Here is a 26,916-nt window from a genome sequence, read left to right as displayed (position 1 = left end):
AAGACCCTGTTAGTTATGATCCGCCAGTCATTGGGACATCCAACCTACATACGTGGCATCACACCCGCACAGAGATTCACACACCACATTACTCATTTGTGTGGTACGCCGAATATCATTTGGTTTGACAGCAGCATCCTGTTACTGGGGGATACCATTCATTTTGCTACTGCATAGTAACAGTATGAAATGGCTAGCCTCACCTGAGCTCAATTTTTGAGATACTTTACCCTTCTGGTGTATATTTGAGGTAGGCTGGGCACTCTGCAGGACCAAAAGTGGCGGCCTTGTGCCTATTCAAGAGTTTGCGCGATATACGACCATAAAGTAAAATTGCGTGAGGACAGGACAACTGATGCTACACAACCCCACCCTCTCCCATAGCACTAGCTTTGAAAGGGAAGGATAGAATGGGTTGGGTCCTTTAAAAAAAAATCAAAAGGAATAACTGATGCAAGTCCAGAGTCAGCCTCCCCAAGTCTCAGCCTTATTTAAGGCCCACTTAGCACAGCTCTACTAGACAGGCTGTAGATTTTTAACCCCAAACTCATGTTCAGAGAGAGAGAGAGATAGAGAGAGTGAGATAGATAGATAGATAGAGAGAGAGAGAGAGAGAGAGAGGGAATATTAACTAATTCCAGTAATTTACACCTCCTCAGTGCACAGACATCTGCTTGATTATTTTGAAGAAAATGAAATCCTTTAAACTTTGGCTCGTTTATTATCACATCACATCCACAGGCAACAGCCATAGAAATGCCACAAAAAGCTTGGAAAAAAACTTTTCCTTTCTACTTAGTCTCAAAAACGATTACAAAGTAGGCACCTTTCCGAAAATACTCCACTTTTGCAAAACATGGTTGTTTCCATTTAAAGCTTGTCCAATAAAACGTTAAAACTATGAAAAAATACTCCCAACAATACAAATTCAGTTGTGACTGTCTGTGGTTTATCATCAAGTGGGGGTCTGTTTTCTATTTTGAGATCAAAAATGGCTCAGCCGCTATTTGCACTCTCTGGTGACCCTAAATAGCAAATTTATCCCTGTCAACTGAATGCAAGTAGAAATTTTGTTTTGAACAAAGTTTTGAAAGAAATTCTGCTGAAAATATTAAATAAAGTAAATCTGAAGCAATGAGCCTCCTTTTCCTGAAGTAAATTTTCAGTGCCAGAGGGGTTGTCTGGCAGTAATTTATACTTAACTGAGCCATTAAAAATTCACTTCCACTTGAACGTACAAGTTAACTTTTCTGGCATACTTAGTGGGTCAGAACCATAATTTCACACCCTTTGTGTATGTGAATACTGAGTCTCTCAGTGAGATACTCTTTATAGCAAAGCTTGTGAAGAAGCAAGGCAACTCAGGCAGCAGCTTTCCGATTTCTGTATTCAAACTGCACGTTTGAGGGCCCTGGAAGCTGCTGTCCAACTTACTTAATAGTGAGCAATGAGTCGTTCTTACCACAAAATTCAGGTCACTATTTATTCAGCTCTATACATCAATGAACTGAAGCACAGCCTGGTTCTCTAGAATCAGTGAGGATTTAATTGTGTTGTGTCATTAATGCAAAACAATTAATTTACAGCCTGCTTCACACCCCATTTTATTTTATTTTATTTTCCATGCAAGACAGGCTGCCAAACTGTTAGGGGTCTATTTCACACATCTGGCACAGACCGATTCCAACCCCCCAATCCTCAGTGCAACAGTCCCCATCTTTTGATCAAAACCAGTTCATGGCCTCTCTGGTAAATCTTTTTTTCACTTAGGACAACATCATTGCTGTGGGAGAATTCAACACTGCAGAGAAAATTGAGTTTTCAAAGCCTTGATGACAGATGAAAATCCTGACCCGAGAAAATCTCTTCACATTTGGTCAGCATGCAAGTTTGTCAAAGTGAATAACCCAATACTGAACTGCAACACCACTTTACAAAACAGCAGGATCCACCTGCACATGCACTTGCAGTAAACCAACAGGATACATTGAGAAGCACTAATGGCTGAGTTACATTCAAGATTTGAATCAAATTAATCTGAATTTAAAAACTACACATTAAGCACAGGAATGATTTATATGCCAAAGATCAAGTGTTTCTAGTGAATCAGTGCACTGACTGGAGAAAATCCTCTTCCTCACTTGTTCTTGATTTGGCAGTACAGGGTCATAGAGAAAGCCAACCCAAAAATCTAGAGAGAACAAAGTGGAATTAATAACAGAAAATTACTAGATGTCCCTATTTAACTGGCAAAGAATTCACAAAGCTGTTTTACCTCAATGACTGCCAGCCCAAAGGCAATGCCAATGATGATAACAAGATTTGCCTTCAAAAGGTCAACCAAGGCCGAGACACAGGACTAGAGGAGGAACACAAAAATTATAAATATTTAGTATGGAATTAAATCGGGTAATAGCAACATTATGGATTAGCACATTAGATACTAGGGATAGAAATTCTATAGCTGTTCCTTGATCGCCTGCTTACACTGTTTCTAAGGCACTTCCGCTCATCTTCCATTGAAACTATGGTACGCAAACATCGGGAGAACACACTGCAGATAATTCCAAGTAATAATCTTGAAACAAACATGTTATGACAGAAGCATCACTGGGGAAAAGAAAACCCTTCCTCTTTAAGTGATCATGGCACTGTGGCATTAGAGAGACATCTTCTCATTGTCAGTCCCCTCCATTCTCAAATGTTTTATCCCCAACTTTAATCAAAATGTTCTACGTGCACCCGCCAGTTAAACTTTACACCTCAAAGATTACCTGAGAAGTGAGTTTTTCCCAGTGCTGGTGCAATTTTTCAGTTCCTTCTTTCAAAAAGTGAATTCATTTTGTTTTCCTAGATCCTTGAAACCTAAGGCTGAAAGCACTGCTTTAATTTCCTCAGGCCTTTACTTATATATAGAACATTGTATACTAAGAGGAACGTTTACTCTTTCACTCTGCACAAACTCAAAACACTCACATTACCTCCACTTCTGCTTAGCCAAGAACGTGGATTAGCACAACACCTTCTTCCCACAGGCTCCCCTTTAGTGCCAGAATTGGATAAGGCACTAAAGAGATTTGATGCTTTCAATCATTTTCACTTCATCAGGCTTTAACATCAGCCTTGGCTCAGTGATAGCACTCTCACCTCACAACCTGGAGGTCATTGGTTCAAGCATTAAAGGTTTGTGCAAATAACAGGCCACACTTCAGTATAATACTAAGGGGGTTGGAAGTACATTCTCAGATTAAACATAGGTCCCATCTGTCCTCTCTGCTGGAAGTAAAAAAAAAATCTCATGGGCACTATTCAAAGAAGAGCAGGGGAGTTCTCCTGGCATCCTGGCCAAAATTTATCCTTCAAATAATATCATTAAGACAAATTATCTGGTAATTTATTTCATTATTGTTTGCTATGTGAAAAATGGCTGCTGTGTTTCCTCCCTTCAGATTTTTTAAGGTAATCATGTTTGGCTAACTTGGTTGAGTTATTTGAATAAGTAGCAGAGAGGATTGATGAGGGTAGTGCGGTTGATGTTGCAGAGAGACTTATAAGATACATTTAATAAAGTACCACATAACAGACTTGTCAGCAAAACTAAAGTTCATATGGGATTAAAAGGGGCAGTGGCGGCATGAATACAAAATTGGCTAAGAGACAGAAAGCAGAGTAGAGGTGAATGATTACTTCTCTCCAGTCTGAAGAAAACAAACATTGGTGTCCCCCAAGAGTCAGTATTCAAATCAGTGCTCTTTTTGATATGTATTAATAGCCTAGACTTTGGTTTGTAGGGTCTAATTTCAAAACATGGAGAGGATATTGTTAGGTTGGTATTCATTACAGAACATCTCTCTTAAAGAAGTATTTGTAGTCTTCTGAATGTTAACAGCAAGTCTTCATTAACTACTTGTAACTATATCCATATATACAGTAAAGGGTACAAGTGAGGAGCTATGTCTAGGTCTTGTAACTATATGCATATATACAGTAAAGGGTACAAGTGAGGAGCTATGTCTAGGTCTTGTAACTATATCCATATATACAGTAAAGGGTACAAGCAAAGAGCTATGTCTAGGTCTTGTAACTATATCCATAAATATAGTAAAGGGTACAAGTGAGGAGCTATGTCTAGGTCTCAACACATCTCTACTCAACACCATATTGACCCTATATCTGGGTCATGTGCCTTCATACATCGCTGCGATATGAAACTCAAACAGAGGAGGATAGTAGCAGAATTAAGGTGGCCATAACATGGCCCTCAATATCAATAATTGAGTTCCTCAATTGAAATGATGTGCCACCTGGAACCAAAGGACATCCAAAACACAAGAGCTGCACATTGCCCTCGCCCCATCCACAGCTCCAGTAAATTGTACCAATGGAATGCCTACAGATACCTGGACAAAGAGAACTTGAATTTTGAATAACCTTATTGAATTATAATCCTATGGGCCAGGATTCCAATCAGTCTCTGCTCCAGATTTCAGGTGTAGAGTCAACAGAGGGCCATTTACCACCTTTAGGAGCAAGTTCCTCAGATGCAGCATTGCTAGGACCATGGGGCATCAAGTAAAAATAAAACTTTGGTCCGATTTCAGCAAGTGATTGAATTGCTCCCTTATGCTGTCTTCAGTAATTTTTTTTGGTCTTCTTCCTAGAACACCAGGAGATCATGAATGCTGCAACAAGGGGCAGAACTTTGCCCTTGGTGGGAGAGCTGACTCCCACCGCCGAAACAGGGCCTGCTGCCATTTTGAGTGGGCGGGCCAATTAAGGCCTGCCCAGCGGTCTGCCCGACAGGAAACGCTATGCTTCTATGGGAGGAAAGGAATCCCCAACTGTCAAAGTGCGCTCTGAGGCAAAATGCTGTCTCAGGGAGTTTACTAACAGGTAAGAAAAGTCAAAAAATAGAGAAATATTAAAATTATTAACATGTCCCCCTTATGTGACAATGTCACACGAGATGGGACATGCTAATAAGAAACACAAAGTTTATTACATTTTTTAAAAACGGACATGAAACTTCATCCTGCCAGTGGATGAAGTTTCATGAATAATCTGGAACCCACTGGGGCTCCTGGCCTGCCCGCTAGACTTAAGCTTGGATGGGCAGGGTCATTAACAAAGTGAATTAGCCTGTCAATGGCCTTAATTGGCCATTGACAGGTCAGCGGGCGAACAGCTGATTTCGCTGTCTGCCCGCTTTCCTGAAGATTAAAATGGACCAGGATGACGTCGGGGGTTCCTCCCCATGTCATCCCGCGTCATTTTCCCCTCAACGAGTGGGCCCCACCCCCAAATCGCCGAGGGGAAAATTCTCTTGAAGATGTCTCAGTGCTATTACTCCTCACTCCCCAGTCAGCCAGATGCCTCAATTTCTCCAGACATCAGCATGATCATCCAACCTTGACCTGCATGTTTTGGGCAGAATTTTCATCCGTTATCAGTATTTTTAAAAAATTTATTCTTTTACGGGATGTGGGCATTGCTGGTTAGGCCAACATTTATTGCCCTCGAGGAGGTGGTGGTGAGTAACGGAGGAATAAATGTGGGCAATGCACCCACAGTTTTTCAATTTTTCCAGCACACCTTCTGTGTGCAATGTAATATGGAGCCCCAGAAATAGCCACCCTTCTACTTTAACCTACTGTTACCAAACCCAAACTTAACCTACTGTTGAGCTCAGAGGTCTAGAGTTCAACTCCCAACAGACCTCAAGGAGGCTGCAACAGAGTTCTGCATCTTTTACGTTCTTTGGGACCCAGTGTGCTTGTGAACTCGAAAAAGATGGTGCAAAAACCTGGTTCAGATAACCGGCAGCGGAGCGCTATAGCCAGCAAGTGCCCCAAGCAGGGAACAGAGAAAGGGGATAGGTCCTAAGAAGCACCCCATGTAAGGGATAGGGACAGGTCCCAACTAAGTTAAGAGAAAAGAAAGGAGCAGAGAAACAGGCTCCGATTTGAGAAAGGGCTGCCGAGAGCAGACTTTAAGTGAAGAAGTGGGCTCGGGATTCGAAGGGGGCTCAAGAAGCCCTGAAGATCCAGGGAGGCAGCTGAAGGTTGGTGATGCCCTGCTGTGGGCCGTTAGGGTTAAGGTATCTCTTTGGAGCAGTAGTGTTCTGCTTGGCATGGCCGAAGAGCTGAAATTGTGCTTATGAGTTGGTAGACTCGAGAATCCAGGGGAATAGAATCTTGGAAGGTGTGATTGAAACCCTGCAAGGTGGGCCATCCTTGAAGCCATCTGAGTTGGAGCAACTTTTCAAGAGAATTCAAAGGTGAGATCTTTGAAGGTGAAGCTTGGAAACCTTTGTAGACAGCTGGAGTTTCAGCGAGATTGGTTGACTTAGTGTTACTAACATCTGGGTAGATTGCTGAGAAATCCATGTACTGTCTTTGTCACATTTGCCATTTATTGTGGTGTGTTCAACCACAGTTGGCTTGATGTTAATTCACATTACCTTATTCTTACCCTGAATGTTGAAGTATAAGAAAGATATTGTAAATTGTATTATCCTTCTGATCTTGCATAGTAAAATTTATTTATTTTTTTGATCAGAATCCGTGGAATCTCTTTGCTGAGTAAGTATCTTAAATCTCAAACTTTTTCTACTTTAAACAAAATGTTATTTGTTCCTAACCAGATCTTACCAACAACTTGAGGGTCTGGCCAAGAATTATAACTATGCAACCTTTTTTTTACTGGAGTCTAATCACATCATACACAATGAAAAAGTAACATTCTAACCACCATTCTAAAATGCAGGAATGTGATCTGTTTAGATAAAATTGATCAAGATTACATATATTTCAACATTACTGCCAACCTTCCAATGACAGGTCATGCAAAGGTAGTTTCGAAAGTTTTGCAAGCACAGTTATCCTAAATGATTTAAAAACATGAATCCTTGTTTAAAACGTAATGATGATGCCATTCGCATTGTAGAAGAAACATGGTAATTTCAAAATCAGAAGCAAAAAATTGAAGCTAGTTTTATTTTTATTTGTCATTTTAACAACAAGGTACCTGACTCCAAACGGATTTGTCAACTTCTATTGTCACACATAGCGTCGGATCAGACTGATCAGTTTTACAGTCGCAGGATGATGGAACAGGATGTTTCCAGTCCTTATAGCCATCGAAAAGACCGCAACACTTTAGCTTTAGTCAAGGGGAAGAAAAAAAGTTACAATCTGTTTTATTTTTACAACTACTAACCTATTGTTTAGATGTTTGAGAAAAGGTCCAAGAATATTTTTGTTTTACATAACTCTTCTCTGGGTTTACAAATGTGCTTTGGATGCAGTATACCTTTAAGCAAATGAACTGTTTGCAGAGCACATGAATAATTAATATGTAAACGTGTTAAGCCTCTGTCTCATCAACAAAAATGGAATGCTTTGTCATCGGAAGCGGTTGCATCGTTTAAGAGATAAGTAGATGAATATCTGAAGCAGAGAATGAAAGACTGAACAGAAAGCAATGATAATGGGCCAAATTGTTCCTGTTAATATCAATTGTTTGGTGCCATTACATTGGGAAATGGGTGTCATTCTTGTTATAACTAAAGAATCAAAAACAAATGATCACAGATGATTTTAATTGTCCAAGTACTATCGAGGCTCCAGAAGCTGCCCTCAAGTTTGCTCAGCTATGGAGTCTGTTCATATTCTGATGCACGAGAACATTTCAAAAACTCATTAAACCACAGGTTGAGTAAACATACGGACATGTTTATCAAGAATTAACGCTTTGTTATGTGTTAATGAGATGTTACGGATTACAGATGGTGAGTTTGAAAAAATGTCAAGGTAATTGTGCAAAATGGGCATTTTTCCCATCTCCTGAGAATGCACAATTCAAACTTATTACGAGCCTCAAGTGCTGGACATTATTGATAAGCTAAGACTGTTTTCAAGCATATGTGACTCTTAAGGGTTTTTTCTCTGACTTTTTATTTGTACGAATTGAATTCAAAAGTGTCGGTAGAAGCCTGTTAATTTATCCAGTGATGCACCTCATTCAAAGACTGAAAATCATCCTCTAAAAAAGTTGTGATTGGTAGGACCATACTGATCCTGCAAGTGCACCCACTGCTGGGCTCTACCATGTCATTTGGTTAACTGTGAAAAAAAAATCACATTTGCTTCCCACCTGTGTCTTACCAAATCATAAAGTCACAACTTGGTCTTAGTGCTTCAGGCGAGACAATGGTGTGGTGGTATTGTCGCTGGATTAGTAATCCAGAGGCCCAGGGTAATGCTCTGGAGATATGGATTCAAATCCCACCATGGCAGATTTGAGTTCAATAAAAATCTCGAATTAAAAGTCTAATGATGACCATGAAACTATTGTTGTAAAAACCCAACTGGTTCAGTAACCCTCTTTACCTGGTCTGGCCTACATGTGACTCCAGACTGATCAATTTAGTGGAAACAATTAAAACAATTTGGTGGAAGAGTGGCTTAACGTACTCAATTCCCTTTTCAGGCGCCCAGCCTAGATTAATAATCTCATCAGTTGTAAAAGTCATGTATTGTGCATGCAAAATCGTTATTCGTTTCTAACCCAATGTGGAATTCTGCCAAAGATAAGTTATGGACAGGCACTTCCGTTACGAATAGAATCATATTTAGTAGGCCAGTCATACTCCCATCATTTTGCGACAGTGCAAAAAAAAATTAACAAATTTAGACTGAAGTGACTTGAATGAAAATCTGGAATTTGAGTTGGTAGTCTGAAGAGCTTTTGTGGTGTCTTACAATGTTTGCATGCTATTATAAATATAAGTTACTGTTATAGTCTCACATAGTTCAACACCAATTGTGGTATATAATTCAATTTGTCCTTAGTGATTTTTAAAAAAATATTTCCAGGTGGTAAAGCTTAAAAATTAAGGTCAAAAGCTTTTCTTAGTTGAGAACTGAATGTCATTTGGCTCTTCACCACACTCAAAAAAGATAACCTGGAGAAACTTGATGACATAGTGGATTAGCCGGCCTAGGTTCAATTCCAACTGTTGGGATGAAAGTATTCCCTGTCTACCAGCTGAGAGAGTCTTGATGTAAATTTAATTTCCATTGTCTCAATCCAGTTTCTAATGGGCATGGGAATAAAGCAACTAAATTGGAAGTTTGCACATTACAGGGTGGAAAATGGAAAAGTAAGGTTACATTAATGTAATAGTGGGACTTGGCTGGGTTGCAGGAGAGGTGTCTATTTTTGTGCCAGAGTACAGGAGCTTTACTCCATCTCAATTGTACTATACCAGATGACTGCATACTTGACATAGGAAGGTTTCTGTTCCATACCACTAACATACCTCATATGAATGAATACAGAAGTAAAGCATAACCAGCACACATGCAAAGTTTCACTTTGGCTAATCTGCAAAGTAATGTGCAGCAAACAGAATAAATTGAACCTGCTGATTCTGCATTAATGTAAAACTTCTGGTACGTCAGTAGCACATCATGATTAATTTTGGCTGGGCTATAAACAGAAAGGAGGAATCTACATATGGATTTCTCTGTAATACAAAGGGTTATTTTTTATGTTGGAAGAGCAGTTACAATATTGATGTGAATTTAGTATCAGACTTACCTCCTGCTGCATAACTTCTATCTCTTTTCTAATCTTATCTGGTTGACCACTTAATGGAACATAGTCCTGATATTTATCCTTTATCATTGATGCAACCTTAAAGAAACAAATAGAACAACTTGTTTCAACTCTCATATACTCTGGATCTAACTGGAAATTATTTCAATTACCTCTTTTTCTGAAGTAATGTAATGTAAAGATATTGAAAGCATTACCTGTGATGAATAAACAGCACCTAGAATACCTGCAGTTATTTGAAGAACCAGAATTAGGAGCAGTCCAATGAAGAACTGTGAAGCAAGAGAAAGATTACAAAATGTAGAATATATGCTGTTGGCAATTACGTCCCAAAGATTTAGATACATTCTCGCATTATGTTAAATTGTCTCTTTATTCATCCACTGCATAAATCTTTGTTGCTGTCCCTCCAATCAAAATGTTTCCTTTTCATACTTATTTTGATCTTTGTTCAATTCCTGTCCATTTTCGCGACCCACCAAATGAAAACTCCAAAGAGACAATAAATCATTCCCTTATTTTGTGAAATATGGGTTTATTTTCCAGATATTACAACACATTTGCTTCTCTTCATTCCATTTGTCCTTCATTTAAACAATTTTTTTAAAAAAGTCTCAGAAACATATCTTTAGCCACTGTCCTCCAGATTGTGACTCAATAGCAAACAAAAGGCTTAAAATATTACTTGAAAATAAAGTTTCATGTTTCACTTCAAAATGGTGCCAACGCATCCAACATTCACCGCACCCAACATTAAGTCACAGTCAAGACAACCTCATAAGCCATGACAAAATTAAACAATAGTTTTTGTGATGTTAGTGCTCATGAAGTACAATTTAGAGCTCCTACAGTTTGCAAGTGACGATTTGGTGCTGGATCTTAAGCGCAATGTAAGCTGACAGCACAGGGCTATACAGCGTGCTCCACGGCATTCTGTATTCTGATGAAGGAGAACTATGCATGTGTATACATAACTGATATACAGCTCTACTCACTGGCTCAAAGCTGGTAAAGACCTGACTGTCCGCAGTTCTTTTCTACAATTAAAGCTCTCTCCGCTGAATCTACATTTTCAAAGTTTAAAAAGAAGATTTTACAGTGGATTTAGAGTTATTGGATCTTAGGTGTTCTCCTTCCCTTTCAATGAAGAGCCTGAACGTCACTCCACACAAATCATTATCACTCGGAATCAGAAAATCACTGTGGAAAGTTGTGAGCACAAAGCCAGGTGCCAGGAAGAATTAAGGTTTTACTGCAGGTTAAAGCCGTACAAAAAGAGCAATAATATTTTCCATCAATAATGAGAGCAGAAGATGGGGTAGCTTTCACTTTGGGCAATATAAAAACGGTACATTAGAAACAGTACATTTGATTAGCCTTCCATTACACATCTCTCCCGTTTCCACTGACGATCAGATATTGCCCACTTTACACCATCACTGATGTCAAATTACCTCTCGACACTGTCAATTCCTAATAGTATTTATAAAAGTCAAATACATACCAAGAGTAACATGCACTTGCTCTCTTTAATAGCTCCACAGCAACCAAGAAATCCAAGCACCATAATGATAGACCCAACAGCAAGCAGAAGATTTATTGCAGGGTAAAACTCTGCAATATTTACTCCAATAGTCTGCAGTGAAAAGGACATGATACATTAAACTACAAAATAACAGTAAGTTCAATTTTGCTACCATTGTATTTTTGACAAAGTTAACATTTTTAAATTTATCAATTCAAAATTGTTTGAACGTTTTACAATATTGAAAGGTGTGCGCTACATCAAGCCAGCAGACATTAAAACAATTGTTTCCTGTGGATTCAGGAGACATTTTCAAATCCCTGTAATTTTATTCTCAACAGTTTAATTCAACTTCATTCAATGGTGTTACAAGATTTAGTTAACCCTTAGCCAACACTTACTTTAAAATCATAAAACAAGTCAAACCAGAAGCTGTACAATATGCCTTTGCAGTTTCACAAATTGGCTTATGCAAAATTCATATGACCCATGGATGGAAGCTGGCAAGGGAAAGAAATTGCAAACATGCAGAAATAATTTTTTTTAAACAAATTTTAAAGGAAGGGGAGGTGGCATAATGCAAAACACGATAATAACAATTCATCAATATTACTTTTTTTACCATAAAGATAACATATCTCAGTATAGCACTGAGTCAGAAAGTTATGTTCAAGCCCCACACCAAAGACAGATGAGTCTTAACTGCAGAGAAGGCAACCATTTGGCCTATTGAATCCATGCTAGCTCATTGTAGAGAAATCTAGTCAATCCCATTCTATCCTTGCAGCTCTGGGTGTTTATTTCCCTCAAGTATTCATCCAATTAATTTCCCTCAGATGCCCATCCAATTTCCTTTTGAAATCATTAATCATCTCCATTTCCGACCTTCTCCTAACTATCAAATTGCAGGTTACCACCTTCATCGAAACTAAATTGGTCTTCCATAAATTGTTCTTCCTCACATTACCCTGTCCTCCCCCACCCCACCTCTTGTTTAAAATTGTAAATCTGTGTCTCCTAGGCCCTTCTACCATCAGCTAATAGCCAAAAAAAAATTGTTCCTGTCCCATTAAAACCTGTCAATCTCGTACAACTCTATTAAATCCCCTCTCAATCTCCTGAGCTCCAATGAGAACAATCTGGATTAATACCTCAGTACAGTGCTAAGGGGCAGAAAAGGAACTTGCACTTATGTAGCTATTTTCACAACCTTGGGGTGTCTCAAAGCATAAAGGCAACCAATAAAGAACTTGTCTTTTTTGAATTGTAGTCACTGTTGCAATGTAGGAAATGCAGTAGCCAATTTATGCATAGCAGGATTACAATAATGGCAATCAGATAACCTGTTTTTGTGGAGTTGATTGAGGGATAAATAATATAATTTAATATAGATTTTGGGGAAAAATGTTAAACTGAGGCCCCATTAGTCATCCCTTTCAGACATAAAAGATGTTGTAGCACTATTTCAAAGGAGACTGTGGGTGTCCTCCCTAATATTTAATGGATGTTGTGAAAACAGCCACATAAATGAAAGTTCCTTTTCAAAACTAGGGATGGAATTTTAGGGACCCTCCCATCGACGGGATTTTCCGGTCCCACCGAAGTCACGGACTTTTGAATAGTTTGCCGCATTTTCCGACCCAGTTCCCACTGTGACTCGGCCGTAAAATTCCGCCCAAGATTCTAACTTCTATTCATGGGAAGCATTTCTGTCAATCAGCTGTCATCATTACCTCCTTTGCATCTTTGCTCACACGCATCCATATTGAAATTCCAAGTATAACCGAACCACACAGCTGAAAACCAAAAGATTGAACATTTTAAAAATACTTATTTAAAAACAGTTGCTTGAACAAGAAAAACATTTAAAGTTAGTTCAGTTTAAAACCGGAACTATATAACCAACACCTTGCTATCTCATACTGCTGTAAGCCACGGGCAATATAAAATAATTGACGGATAATACAACTATAAATCCACCATTATCACAACATATGGAATTTTACACCACAGAAGGAAGGCACTAAGCCATTTCATACGATCACAGTGCAGAAAAAGCCCTTTGGCCCATCGAGTCTGCACCGATACATGAGAAACACCTGACCTACCTAATCCAATTTACCAGCAGATAAAAACTAAAAAACTGAGGATGCTGGAAATCCAAAACAAAAACAGAATTACCTGGAAAAACTCAGCAGGTCTGGCAGCATCGGCGGAGAAGAAAAGAGTTGACGTTTCGAGTCCTCATGACCCTTCAACAGAACTTGAGTTCGAGTCCAAGAAAGAGTTGAAATATAAGCTGGTTTAAGGTGTATGGGGTGGGGGCGGAGAGAGAGAGAGAAAGAGAGAGAAGTGGATGGGGGGGTGTGGTTGTAGGGACAAACAAGCAGTGATAGAAGCAGATCATCAAAAGATGTCAACAACAATAGAACAAAAGAACACATAGGTGTTAAAGTTGGTGATATTATCTAAACGAATGTGCTAATTAAGAATGGATGGTAGGGCACTCAAGGCATAGCTCTAGTGGGGATGGGGAGAGCATATAAGATTTTAAGATATTTAAAAATAATGGAAATAGGTGGGAAAAGGAAAATCTATATAATTTATTGGAAAAAAAAAGGAAGGGGGAAACAGAAAGGGGGTGGGGATGGGGGAGGGAGCTCACGACCTAAAGTTGTTGAATTCAATATTTAGTCCGGAAGGCTGTAAAGTGCCTAGTCGGAAGATGAGGTGTTGTTCCTCCAGTTTGCGTTGGGCTTCACTGGAACAATGCAGCAAGCCAAGGACAGACATGTGGGCAAGAGAGCAGGGTGGAGTGTTAAAATGGCAAGCGACAGGGAGGTTTGGGTCATTCTTGCGGACAGATCGCAGGTGTTCTGCAAAGCGGTCGCCCAGTTTACGTTTGGTCTCTCCAATGTAGAGGAGACCACATTGGGAGCAACTTAGTAGACTAAGTTGGGGGAAATGCAAGTGAAATGCTGCTTCACTTGAAAGGAGTGTTTGGGCCATTGGACGATGAGGAGAGAGGAAGTGAAGGGGCAGGTGTTGCATCTTTTGCGTGGGCATGGGGTGGTGCCATAGGAGGGGGTTGAGGAGTAGGGGGTGATGGAGGAGTGGACCAGGGTGTCCCGGAGGGAGCGATCCCTACAGAATGCCGATGGGGGTGTGAAGGGAAGATGTGTTTGGTGGTGGCATCATGCTGGAGTTGGTGGAAATGGCGGAGGATGATCCTTTGAATGCGGAGGCTGGTGGGGTGATAAGTGAGGACAAGGGGGACCCTATCATGTTTCTGGGAGGGAGGAGAAGGCGTGAGGGTGGATGCGCGGGAGATGGGCCGGACACGGTTGAGGGCCCTGTCAACGACCATGGGTGGAAAACCTCGGTTAAGGAAGAAGGAGGACATGTCAGAGGAACTGTTTTTGAAGGTAGCATCATTGGAACAGATGCGACGGAGGCGAAGGAACTGAGAGAATGGGATGGAGTCCTTACAGGAAGCGGGGTGTGAGGAGCTGTAGTCGAGGTAGCTGTGGGAGTCGGTGGGTTTGTAATGGATATTGGTGGACATTCTATCACCAGAGATTGAGACAGAGAGGTCAAGGAAGGGAAGGGAAGTGTCAGAGATGGACCACGTGAAAATGATGGAGGGGTGAAGATTGGAAGCAAAATTAATAAATTTTTCCAAGTCCCAACGAGAGCATGAAGCGGCACCGAAGTAATCATTGATGTACCGGAGAAAGAGTTGTGGAAGGGGGCCGGAGTAGGACTGGAACAAGGAAAGTTCCACATACCCCATAAAGAGACAGGCATAGCTGGGGCCCATGCGGGTACCCATAGCCACACCTTTTATTTGGAGGAAGTGAGAGGAGTTGAAGGAGAAATTGTTCAGCGTGAGAACAAGTTCAGCCAGACGGAGGAGTGTAGTGGTGGATGGGGATTGTTCGGGCCTCTGTTCGAGGAAGAGGCTAAGGGCCCTCAGACCATCCTGGTGGGGGATGGAGGTGTAGAGGGATTGGACATCCATGGTGAAGAGGAAGCGGTTGGGGCCAGGGAACTGGAAATTTTTGTGACGTAAGGTGTCAGAGGAATCACGGATGTAGGTGGGAAGGGACTGGACAAGGGGAGAGAGAAGGGAGTCAAGATAACGAGAAATGAGTTCTGTGGGGCAGGAGCAAGCTGAGACGATCGGTCTACCGGGGCAGTTCTGTTTGTGGATTTTGGGTAGGAGATAGAAGCGGGCCGTACGAGGTTGGGCGACTATCAGGTTGGAAGCTGTGGGAGGAAGATCCCCAGAGGAGATGAGGTCAGTGACAGTCCTGGAAACAATGGCTTGATGTTCAGTGGTGGGGTCATGGTCCAGGGAGAGGTAGGAGGAAGTGTCTGCGAGTTGACGCTCAGCCTCCGCGAGGTAGAGGTCAGTGCGCCAGACAACTTTCCTTGTTCCAGTCCTACTCCGGCCCCCTTCCACAACTCTTTCTCCGGTACATCGAAGATTACTTCGGTGCCGCTTCATGCTCTCGTCGGGACTTGGAAAAATTATTAATTTTGCTTCCAATCTCCACCCCTCCATCATTTTCACGTGGTCCATCTCTGACACTTCCCTTCCCCTCCTTGACCTCTCTGTCTCAATCTCTGGTGATAGACTGTCCACCAATATTCATTACAAACCCACCGACTCCCACAGCTACCTCGACTACAGCTCCTCACACCCCGCTTCCTGTAAGGACTCCATCCCATTCTCTCAGTTCCTTCACCTCCGTCGCATCTGTTCCGATGATGCTACCTTCAAAAACAGTTCCTCTGACATGTCCTCCTTCTTCCTTAACTGAGGTTTTCCACCCACAGTCGTTGACAGGGCCCTCAACCGTGTCCGGCCCATCTCCCGCGCATCCGCCCTCACGCCTTCTCCTCCCTCCCAGAAACATGATAGGGTCCCCCTTGTCCTCACTTATCACCCCTCCAGCCTCCTCATTCAAAGGATCATCCTCCGCCATTTCCACCAACTCCAGCATGATGCCACCACCAAACACATCTTCCCTTCACCTCCCCTATCGGCATTCCGTAGGGATCGCTCCCTCCGGGACACCCTGGTCCACTCCTCCATCACCCCCTACTCCTCAACCCCCTCCTATGGCACCACCCCATGCCCACGCAAAAGATGCAACACCTGCCCCTTCACTTCCTCTCTCCTCACCGTCCAAGGGCCCAAACACTCCTTTCAAGTGAAGCAGCATTTCACTTGCATTTCCCCCAACTTAGTCTACTGCAGGTAATTCTGTTTTTGTTTCTAATTTACCAGCACTTGGCCCATAGCCTTGAATGTTATGACACCCTTCATTTCCCTTCCTTTGCTCCTATCTTTTAAATTGTTTTTTTCTTTTCCCCCACAGTGAAAGTAAATTAAGCATTGCATTGCTGGGAGCGGAAAACTAAGATATGTAAATAAATATGTTTAAAGACTTGAGCAGCATTTGCAGCTTGCATTGGTTAGTTCTGATATCATCTACAAAGCATCCAAAATAGTCTTAAAATGTTAATCAAATTCATAATTACAAGACATGACAAATAATTCCTAAATTTATGAATTGTCTAACATAAGCTTCCAAGTACTGGCCGGCACAGAAAATGAATGTTAAGGGTTATGGAGACATAGGAATCAATGCTGCACATAGGACATTCAGCCTAACATTAGAGATATCAGATGAGGCTCGGGGAAAGCTTTATGCCATCAAAATTATTTCAATATATTATATTATGGTTTAAAAAGTAACATGCATTAAAACTAGTTTACCTTCTTGTTTAAGAATTAATATTGTGTGAAGAAAATAGCAATAATTGAACTTATGACATTGCTTTCCAGCTTGTGATGTACAATTAGGCTAACCGCACCTGAAAAGCAGGAAGCTTGTGGAGGGTGGAGTAAGAGAGCATGATTCAGTAGGGATGAAGGTCCATTTAATGCAATATAAATGGGCAATCAACATACCCGGCTCTTTTGAGCCCAAGACTATAATATGCCGGTTATAGGACCTGGTTTAAAACTTCCCAGGTACAAATGATCCATGCTCTACCCACAAGGTGTTTCTCCAAACTTAAAATGTAAATGTTCAATGTGCTGGAAGAGAACAACCTCTACTCTCTAAATATTTAAATTAAATTCAACTCCAAATGCTGGTGTTCCAATGGATTTCCTATTATCATTTCCTACACTCAAATTTAGAAATAAAAATTATAATGCAGCACATGGTGACCAGACAGCCTGGTTCTGCTGCAACAGTCCCAATTTTTCATTAAACGCTCGTTTTGCAGCTTTTCCCTCTGAAAATGAACCCTTTCATAGATTTCTGTCAGCACTTCACCTTTTCACACAGCATGGGCATCTCTTCTCTTCACTTCTTCTCATCTCCCCATTTCCTGGTGCGCCATTTGCTGATGGCAAACCCCAAAATAAACCCTCTAACGATTGGCGAGTGGGTGGCATTCCAATTCGGTATCAGCTGTTCTGGAACACTCCAGCATGTGCAGAGCCGCTGGTGTCAGGTCAAATATTTCCACCGCCGCCCCCCCACTCCACAAAATGGACTGGCTCTTAATGGGGCAGCTTCCTGCTGCCCTGGTTGGTTTGCCTTTCAGTAACCCGAATGGCCATTCCATCTGGCCACTCCAATTGGCCAGCCAGGAATTCCATGGAGGTGGCCAGTGAGGGAGAGCTGAAGGTCAATGGGAGAGAGCAGGTGGCCAGCAGGGGGTGGGGGGAAAACATTGATTTATAAATTATCCCCATGACTACCTGGGAGCCAGGAGGAATCAGCCACTGGGTGATGACAGAAGATTGACAGCAGTGTTCACCAACCACACGAGGTATTCAGACAGCGCAGTTTGGTAAAACACCAATCAGCACTGAAGAAGGTGGGAGGCAAGTTCGGTTGAACCTTCGCATGTTCGACCAGACTTTTCACTGAAAGATCATGTGTGTTTTTCTGCCTGCAGCTCTGGGTGCAAACAAATTCTTGCACATTTGAGGTACGTTCCCCAACTTAAAATCCTACTTCCTGCTGAAAACAACTGTGTTATAACTTAGTGTGCAAATGAAAAGAAACAAAGCTTTTAAATAGAGATTGGTCTTACCATTGTGCATTGTACAGTAAAGTGTGGAATAGAGGATTCTGGGATCTTGTGACAAACGACGCCATTCAGTTTTTCTTTGAGAAAATGGGGCAGAAATGTCATTGAAACAGAAGTCTGTGGTTCCTAACTGCTGTCTTCAACAATTGGGTGTCTTTAGGGTTGCCAACTCTGGCTGGACATATTCCAGAGATGTCATCACATGACCTCCCGCCTTCAACCATGCCTTCCCCAGACTCATACCATTGGTCACCCAACATGTCAATCATCACAGAGCTCCACCTTCCCAAGGCTTTTCAATATGCCTCTGTTTTGACTTTGAAAATCTGGTCATGCCAAATGCAGCAAGAAGCCATTTGTCAGTATTGAATTTAGGCCCTTATTCATTTTTGAATAATGTAACAATTTAACACTATGTGACAAAGCATCCCACATTTCAACAACTGTGCCATAGTTTTTCTAATCTCCAACCTCATGTAACCTTGAGATCATTGACCATTCATTCACCTACCAAAAAATGTATTCCTTTTATTATTTTGAACATCAAATTTTCCCTCTATCTTCTCAGTTGGAAGGAATATAGTTATGGAATTAGTCAAGCCAATCCTCCCTGCTAACTTGTAAACTCTGGTATTATTATTGTTTGCACTACACTTTCTGCAGGGCCACTAATATGTTGCTGCTAAAGTGTGGAGCTCAAACTGTATAAGTATTCGAGATATGGCCTGTTATTTTGTAGTTTTCACACCTTCTTTGCTTTTATATTCAATTATTGTCAATAGAAAACCAAATTCCATTTGCCTTCAAATCTTTTAATAAAACTTATTCACCCATGTTCTGCTACTGAGTTGAAAAAAGTACCATTTAAAGGTTACATTTCCATTTCCAATTCCAATGTGGATTGTGTTATGTTTTCTTGCACCAAATTGCATTTGCCTCTGGCTTGCCCATGCTCCTACTCTGTCTGATCTTGAAAAACCATGAAATTTGAGACACATTTAGAGCAATCGGCGACATGAGCTGGCAGAAATTGGAGCAGCACCAGTTGGGTTAGGTCAATGCACCTTTCCAAATTGTACTGGTGGCCAGCATTATCTAGACCATCAACGTCCACACAACTTGCATTCTTTGGATGGCGCAATATGATCAGGAATAGGAACCCTGCTTTAACTTTTTCCTTCCTAGCCCAGGCTGCTAAGGTCAAGTGCAGCAGCTTAACTGCAATCCTGGAAGAAATCATCAGTTGACTCTTTATAAACTAGAAATACAACTTGCAGAGTTTAAAAATTAGTCAAGACACAGGCCCAGAACTTCCAATCTCTGGATGTTCGTAAACCAGAGCTACTCCCCAAGATGCAGTGGGGGACCGCTCAGAAGTCCCCACTCAATGACTACACAGGAATTGTCTGGGAAGTTTGGACTTCCAATGGGCAATTACCATGTGTCTGGAACCCTCTGAAACTCTGATAAGGTTGGAGACTTCGGGTGGTTCTGATTTACTTACCCAAATAGTTACTCTGGAAAGTTGGAAGGATTAAAACCAGTTCTAACTCCTGGGTACCTATACTACAGACTCCATAACTACTCCTCTAACAACCACCACCCCCCCCCACCCCCCCACCAGCCCACCCCCCCACCAGCCCCCCCCCCCCCCCCCCCCCCCCCCCCCCCCCCCCCCCCCCCCCCCCCCCCCCCCCACCGACCCTGACTAACCCACTGAATAACCCCAATAATCTCCCCCCGACCTGCAACTCTACCTCCTCAACCACCCATCTGCCACCCGACCCACCTGCCACCCTACCCCCTCACCCACCCACCTTACATACTTACCTTCTTGCTATAGCTTCTCAAAGTGGCACTTGGACCTTTCAACCTTACTGGAATATGGCAACTAGTGCTGTAAAAAGGTGGCATGGCCTGGCTTCGCTGACCATCCTGCTCTACGAAGGACGACTTCCAGAACATGTACCTTCCACATTTGAGGCCCAGTTCCAAGGTCCAGGCAAGTAATGATAAGTTCTGGTGTAAGGTAAGTAAAATAGAAGTGGAATGGCAATCCAATGGCTATTGGCACTCCTCGGAAGTTTCAACCCACAATGCTGTTACTCAAGTACAAATAATAATGAAAAACTAGACAGAAACACATTTAAGGATTTCCATGATTTTTGACTGATGCTTATAAACGTACATGTATCAATACCAAAGAAATAAATTAAATTCAAACAAAATTAAATTCAAACGCTAATCCATTTAAAAAACGTCTGCCAACCCTCATATTCCCCACGGCACCCCTGATGAATGTCGCAAACTTCTCTTTCCTGTAATAAGTGCTTTTGCTACAAAAAAAAGTCTTGAAACAAAGACCACATTTAGTTTCTTTATTGGTGTATACATCTTTGTCTGCAAGAGATTCATGGATGATAGGCTAGCTACTAGCACAATGGCACATGATGTCATTTTGCTTGGCAGTGCAACTGTAACTTTGATCCAAGCAGGGTTGATACAACTTAATATTTTTGTGATTAAATAGTGCACATGTTCTGGCTGTTATCCGCTAAGATATCCATCACCAAGGAGCGTTTTCACTATCTGATATTTTTAAGAAAGTATTGTAGACAACTATTTTCTAAAAACTGAGAAATAAAATGGTTCGACCGATCAAGGTCACGAATCCTTCATAAGTCATAGTGGCTACAGTTGCTGACTCCTAGTTTAGTAGAACATCAGAGAGCATTGGCAAATCTATGGGGATAGAAAACGTGGGACATGAGCAGAGTGGAACCCCTGATTCTCTCTGCATTACCTTTAACACGTTCACCTTTGATTCTCAAAAGACAGTGAAACAAAATATCAGAAAAACATCAAGGAAAAGAAACATGACTATAAAAGAACCACAGAGAAGATCGTGCATTGATTCCTTAAATGAACCTTTGGTTGGAGGCAATGAGATTCTCGTCTGGTGGCTAGAGAGCCGGCGAGAGTGCCAGGTCATCTCTTTCAGGGAAGGCTCTGCCATATTAAGTGCCATTTGGGCATTTAACTGGTCAGCAGCTGGTGTGTTCCCTGTGGTTGGGGCCCCGAGAGTGGGAGGGTTGCTCATCCAGAACTGCCAACTAGAGGCCTGCAGCTCTCTTAAATGACAGTGCCAGGGTTGACAACAAGGGTGGGCTGGGTCTCAGCAGGATCCTTTCTCAATACCAGATCTCTGAACAATAGCCACCTACTAGCCTTGGGAGCCTGCAAGTAACCCCACACAGGTTTGCTTGTTATGTTTCCCGCCTGGCAAGCTGCCCACTTGCCACTGGGTTATCACCTGCGGCAGGATGAGGCCCTTAAGTGGGCATTAATTGCTCATTTAAGGGCCACAACTGGTGGCAGGGTGGGATGGCTGTTCATGGGCCTTCCCACCATGGATTTAATCATGGTGGAGGGTGGGGGGGAAATGGCATGGTCCCCACACACCACCCCAATCAATTCCACCCATTGACTGTACAAGTCTTAAATTATACCCAGGTTTTCATGAATTCTGCTCAAACCAGTGCTGTTCAGACATAGTACAAACATGCCCCTTGCTTTCTTTTTCCATTTTCCCCTCACTAGTATTATTTCAGTCAGATTTTCAACAATGTAGGGGGGAAAAAAAAATATCGGACCAACGTCCCAATATTTTTGCAGAAAAGTGCTGGCTCCAGCACAATGCAATACCACACTGGCCAGGGTTGTCAGTATTTTAATAGCTCTCCAACATGGCTACAAATACTTACATTTAAAGAGCACTTTTTAAGAATGATGTCCTAAGGTGCTTTGGAAACATGGGAGAGAAAATATTCCAGGACAAAGGAGATGTAAGGAGGCATGATCAATGGTGTTGCCAATGAGGCAGGTTTTAACTAAGATCAGAAAAGGAGTAAGGGGTGGCAATTAGAAATTTAGGGGTGTTTATTAAAAGAATTCCATAAAAAGGAGCCCAGGTAGTTAAAGTCACAGCAGCTAACAATGAGGCAAAGGGATGGAGGATGCCCAAGTAGCCAGGGTCAAAAGGATGGGAGAGTTTAGCAGGAGGTTGTAGGACTGGAGGATGATAGAGAGATTAGAAGATGTGAGGTATATGGAGGAACATAGCCCAAGAATAAGCATTTGAAATTTGAGATACTGGAGGACCTGTAACCAAGATAAAAGCAAAATACTGTGGATGTTGGAAATCTGAAACAGAACAGAAAATGCTGGAAAAACTCAGCAGGTCTAACAGCATCTGTGGAGAGAAAAACAGAGTTAATGTTTCGAGTCTGTATGACTCTTCTTCAGAGCTCTGAAGAGTCATATGGACTTGAAACGTCAATTCTGTTTTCCCCTCCACAGATGCTGTTCGGCTTGCTGAGTTTTTCCAGCATTTTCTGTTTTTTGCTAACTTGTAACCAACACTGGTTAGCAGAAGAGCCAACAGGTAAGACGGACTCACTGCAGAAGTTAACAGAAGTAGCAAACTTTTGAATGATCTGAAGTTAATGAATGGTGTTGTATGGGAAGCCAGCCAGGAAATTAGCACAAGTAAACAAGTTTGGAATGGAACACTTCAATCATTAACTTGGTCCTTTTCATGATGTAATGATGAAAAGCAAAAAGCATTTGGCCCATTTTAGTTCATTCGTCTTAAAAGATCTTAGTTAGAATGCTGCAGTGCAGGACCAGCCATTTCTTAAATAATTCCAGGGCTTCCTGTTTAACTGAATAACATAATTAGATTCTAAAACACAATCAACAATGGAGGATGCAATCACAATACTAAGCAAATCCTTCAGAGTATCATGACAGAAATTTGATTTTCAAACAGAACCAAAGAGAAATTTTACTCTACCACCATCTCTGATGGCTATTTAAAGAGTCACTAAAATACTGACTAGCCATTGCCTAGTGGCACATAATTCCACAAAAATATTCAATCATTAGTTTGATTTTCCCTGTACTGTAGGTGCAGAGCTGCTGGACTAATATTGCCCTTGACTTATAGGCATTTGGGAAATATTATTAGTATTGAGGTTTCTATGATGATATTTTAGGGCTGTAGATTTAAATTTAGGATAAATAAAGGGAGTAATGTGTCCTGTTCTGAGCTCTGCTTGACAGTAAGCCTGGTGGTTTGATTGTTAAGATATCAAAAGAAAGGTTTTGATTGTTTTACTGGGAAGGAGGTACAAGTTATTTACGCTTGGAGACATTGGAGGCAGTCTTTGTGCCTACAACGAATATACTTGGCGTCTCCCAAAATTCCAGAAAAGTATAATCAGTATCAGATTGTAAACAGTTGGCTGTTAACTGTCTATTTACTTCTAAGAGGAAAAGGAGTTGGGGTCAAGAATACCTAATAAGCAGTTCTACCTGGATGCAAGGTTAATGTGTTTCATGTTTTCAACGGGAAGGTAAAGGGAGTGATTTTTGAAATCAGGCTACGAGGCTTAAAAATCATCAAATATCACAAGACAGACAGGGATTCTGTGTGGTCAGCAGAGGGCAAAGACTGCTCGGCTTTTTGAGCTACCGCTGGAAGCAGGAGGGAGGCGGTCTCTAGTTAAAGACACCTACCCTGCAGCCACATACAGATTCCAGGAGATTTGTCCTGGCCAGGGAGGAGGACAAATCCTCAGTACAAGATTTACTGCAGATGGTGGATTTAAGAAACTCTCCAAAAACCAAGGGAAAGGCTTAGACACTGTCATTCGATGCTACTACTTGGCAAAATGGGGATACGAACCCAAAGGAAGCTGAGAACAACTGTGGACTGTTGCTAAAAGAACAGTAAATCTGTGGGGAGTGGGATGGGTAATAAGTATAAAAGGAGAATGTCAGTTTAAGTTACCTACAGAAAAGTTTAGTACAATAGTGTTTTTACTATTTGTGTCATGAAGCTAACATTTTTCATTATATTATTGTGGTTTATTGTAAAGTAGGTTTACGGATGTAAGTGTAGATATTTCTGTGTGATTTAGTTGAATTACAGCAAGAAAGACTGCGAGCTTGAAATTATCAAAATAAGTTAGGGATAAAAGGAATTTGAAATGCTAAATGAGTTAACAAGAATGAGGGCTTAGCATGTGGGGTATGAAGGGAATTTGCATTTTTAGGTAAGTGAAGGGGTGATGGGATGTTTACAACTAAAGACATAAGCAAGGCCAAGCAGTATGTTTATTTTTCCCCAAAGGTATTGACCATATTAGCAACAAGAAAGATTTTTGTACTATGGGAAAGGTAAATATCCTGAGATTAAAGAGAGAGAAACATATAAAAGTAGTTTAAAAACAGAAGTGAATATTAAAGCTTCAGTTATGGCTGCCATTATGCTAGTAGATTTGCATCAACATATAATGGTTCCCATTTTACATTATACTTATACTGCTGCCTTTGCATTCAAGTCAGATTAGTGAACTAGGTCCCATGTGCATTCTATCCTCCACTCTTCTATTTAAGGCTCCTTAGACAGCACCTTCCAAACCCATAGCTGCTACCACCTAGAAGGCCAAGGGCAGCAGACACATGGGACACCACTAACTGCAAGTTCCCCTCCAAGCCACATACCATCCTGACTTGGAAGTATATTGCCAGTCCTTCACTGTCGCTGAGGTCAAAATCCTGGAACTCCCTCCCTAACAGCACTGTGGGTGTAACTACACCACATGGACTGCAGCAGTTCAAGAAGGCAGCTCACCCACTTTCTCAAGGGCAATTAGGGATGGGTATTAAATGTTGGCCTAGCCAGCAATGCCCACATCTCATGAACAAAACTCTCAGATGTTGCATACAAGAGGCAGATTAACTCCAACCAGCAATGTGCAGAGGAATGCATCAAACTGGACGTCAGGAGATGCTGAAACAAATCCCATCATGGGGAGTGCCATCTTCTCCACCAGAGTCCAATAGTTTTGATGCAGAAGATGACTATTACTGTGTTCATTCCACTTCACATTAGATTTTACTAAGTTTGCTGGGTGCATGAAATTTGTGAATACACATACATATCCAGAAAACCAGTAATGGCTTTCACTGCAACTAACACACGCAACTAGTCTCAGTCTAGTACATGTCGTAAAAAAACTTCACCCTTGAACTAACGCTCAATCGTCTGAAGGGAGAGGAATCGATTAAGTGTAGAGGGAGTGCTTGTTTACTTAACATAAATATTGACCTTGACTAACTGCAACCTGTACTATGACTTCCATCTTAAAATACAGACTTTAAAATTCAGACACAACAAGGAACCTGGCGTTAAATAATTACAAGTAGCAGTTAGCAAGATCTATGTCGTTTTCAGGAGCATGTAAAACGGGGAAGCAATAAAGGAAAATCCACGTTCCGCACATGAATCACTCTGAACATGGCCAGGTTATCGATGAACAACTGTGTGTGTGTTAACAGGAAGAGGCTCCCTCGAAATTTTTATTTTTAAAAATGCCCCTTAGAAGATATGGAGATTTCTATAAAACGAGCTGTATTTTGTAGACGAATGATTAAACGGGAAACAAATAATTAAACTAAGAGATCCGTGCGATTAGGTCAAACTCAATTGGTAAGGAGTGAAACTGCTCGCAGGGGCTGATCAGCGATTCAGCGGCAGTCTTACGATAAGTCAGGCATTATGATGGAGATGAAATAAAACATAATTGGACGCGGAAATGTAAACGCTACAGTTTCAGACGGGCGGTACAACTTTAACTACTTTAGTTTTAATCACAACGGATATAATTACTTTCTGCAGCGCGTAAACTGACTGGCAATTTAAAAATAAACGCTCACCCAGAATAAAAAGTTGAAGAAGAACATGGAATACTTGATGCATGTATTAACCCCGGCCATTTCCCTGTTTTTTGTTTGTTTCTCAGCCACCGGGTGAAACTTTAATACTGCTTCTCCTGCTCCTCACTGCTAATGAATGTGCCACTCCCAGCCCGGTTGGAACGAACCCTTCGAAAGTGGAGGCTGCGCATTGCTGCACTAGACACTGTGCAAAGTGTCGAGAGTTCAGCGATGCACCGAGTGTGGCTATCAGGGATCAGTGACCCCTGTAGGGACAGTAGAATATGAAAACAGGCTAATTGTGGTGCCCATATTTTTTTTTAAAAAGGTGACTAAACAGATCCAGCCAGCCACATAGCCCGCGGTTTCTTATTTTAATCAATGACTTGCATTCCGATACCCAATGTAAATCGGGTAATTTTTGCCGGTGACATTTCAAAGTAGATGGGGAAGGGCGCGAGTATTTAGAATGGACTTCCAAGTGACAGATACAATCCCTGGTATCATTTAAGAAGCAACTCGGAGCAGCAATTGAGGGAGTGCGGGCTTCGGTTTGGATGGATGATTTAAACGGACCAAATGGACTTCCTCATTCATAAACATTCAATTTCTTCTGAGTGTTCCTTTCTCCAAGAAGCCAAGAGAAAGGTTTCCCAATGTGCTGACGTGTTCAGGCAATTCCCATTAAACTCAATTAAAACTTGTATGTGTTCATTAGAAAATACTGGCTCAGAACTGTTGAAGGGTCATTCGGATTTGAAACGCTAACTGTGTTCCTCTCCACAGATGCTGCCAGACCTGCTGAGTTTTTCCAGGTCTTATTGTTTTTGTCTTTGATCAAGCTTTTGGTTATCTGCACTAAC

General features: G+C 41.5%; 1 protein-coding gene across 1 annotated transcript; it reads right to left on the bottom strand.

The window, feature by feature from the left end:
* Positions 1–701: 701 nt before the first annotated feature.
* Positions 702–26,208, bottom strand: LOC121293224 (tetraspanin-8-like). The gene is made up of 8 exons (XM_041216071.1): positions 26,054–26,208; positions 12,880–12,942; positions 11,126–11,257; positions 9,819–9,893; positions 9,604–9,699; positions 7,027–7,161; positions 2,276–2,359; positions 702–2,191 (listed from the first exon to the last, which is right to left on the bottom strand). Exons 1-8 carry the CDS (start codon positions 26,111–26,113, stop codon positions 2,138–2,140), a joined length of 699 nt encoding a protein of 232 aa, XP_041072005.1. The 5' UTR covers positions 26,114–26,208; the 3' UTR covers positions 702–2,137.
* Between the last annotated feature and the right edge of the window lie 708 nt (positions 26,209–26,916).

This window comes from Carcharodon carcharias, chromosome 21, assembly GCF_017639515.1.
Source record: "Carcharodon carcharias isolate sCarCar2 chromosome 21, sCarCar2.pri, whole genome shotgun sequence".
Classification (NCBI taxonomy): domain Eukaryota; kingdom Metazoa; phylum Chordata; class Chondrichthyes; order Lamniformes; family Lamnidae; genus Carcharodon; species Carcharodon carcharias.
Note: the sequence above shows the minus strand (reverse complement) of the source record. Positions and strands in the feature narration are given on the sequence as shown.

Bases quoted from the DNA above. Each gene is read 5' to 3' on its own strand.
- LOC121293224 (XM_041216071.1), bottom strand. From the start codon at position 26,113: ATGGCCGGGGTTAATACATGCATCAAGTATTCCATGTTCTTCTTCAAC. The intron at 11,258-12,879 runs GTAATGATGACA...TTTTCACTGCAG, and splicing joins TGAGCAAAGATGCAAAGGAG to ACTATTGGAGTAAATATTGC. The intron at 9,894-11,125 runs GTATGTATTTGA...CTTGCTTCACAG, and splicing joins GCAAGTGCATGTTACTCTTG to TTCTTCATTGGACTGCTCCT.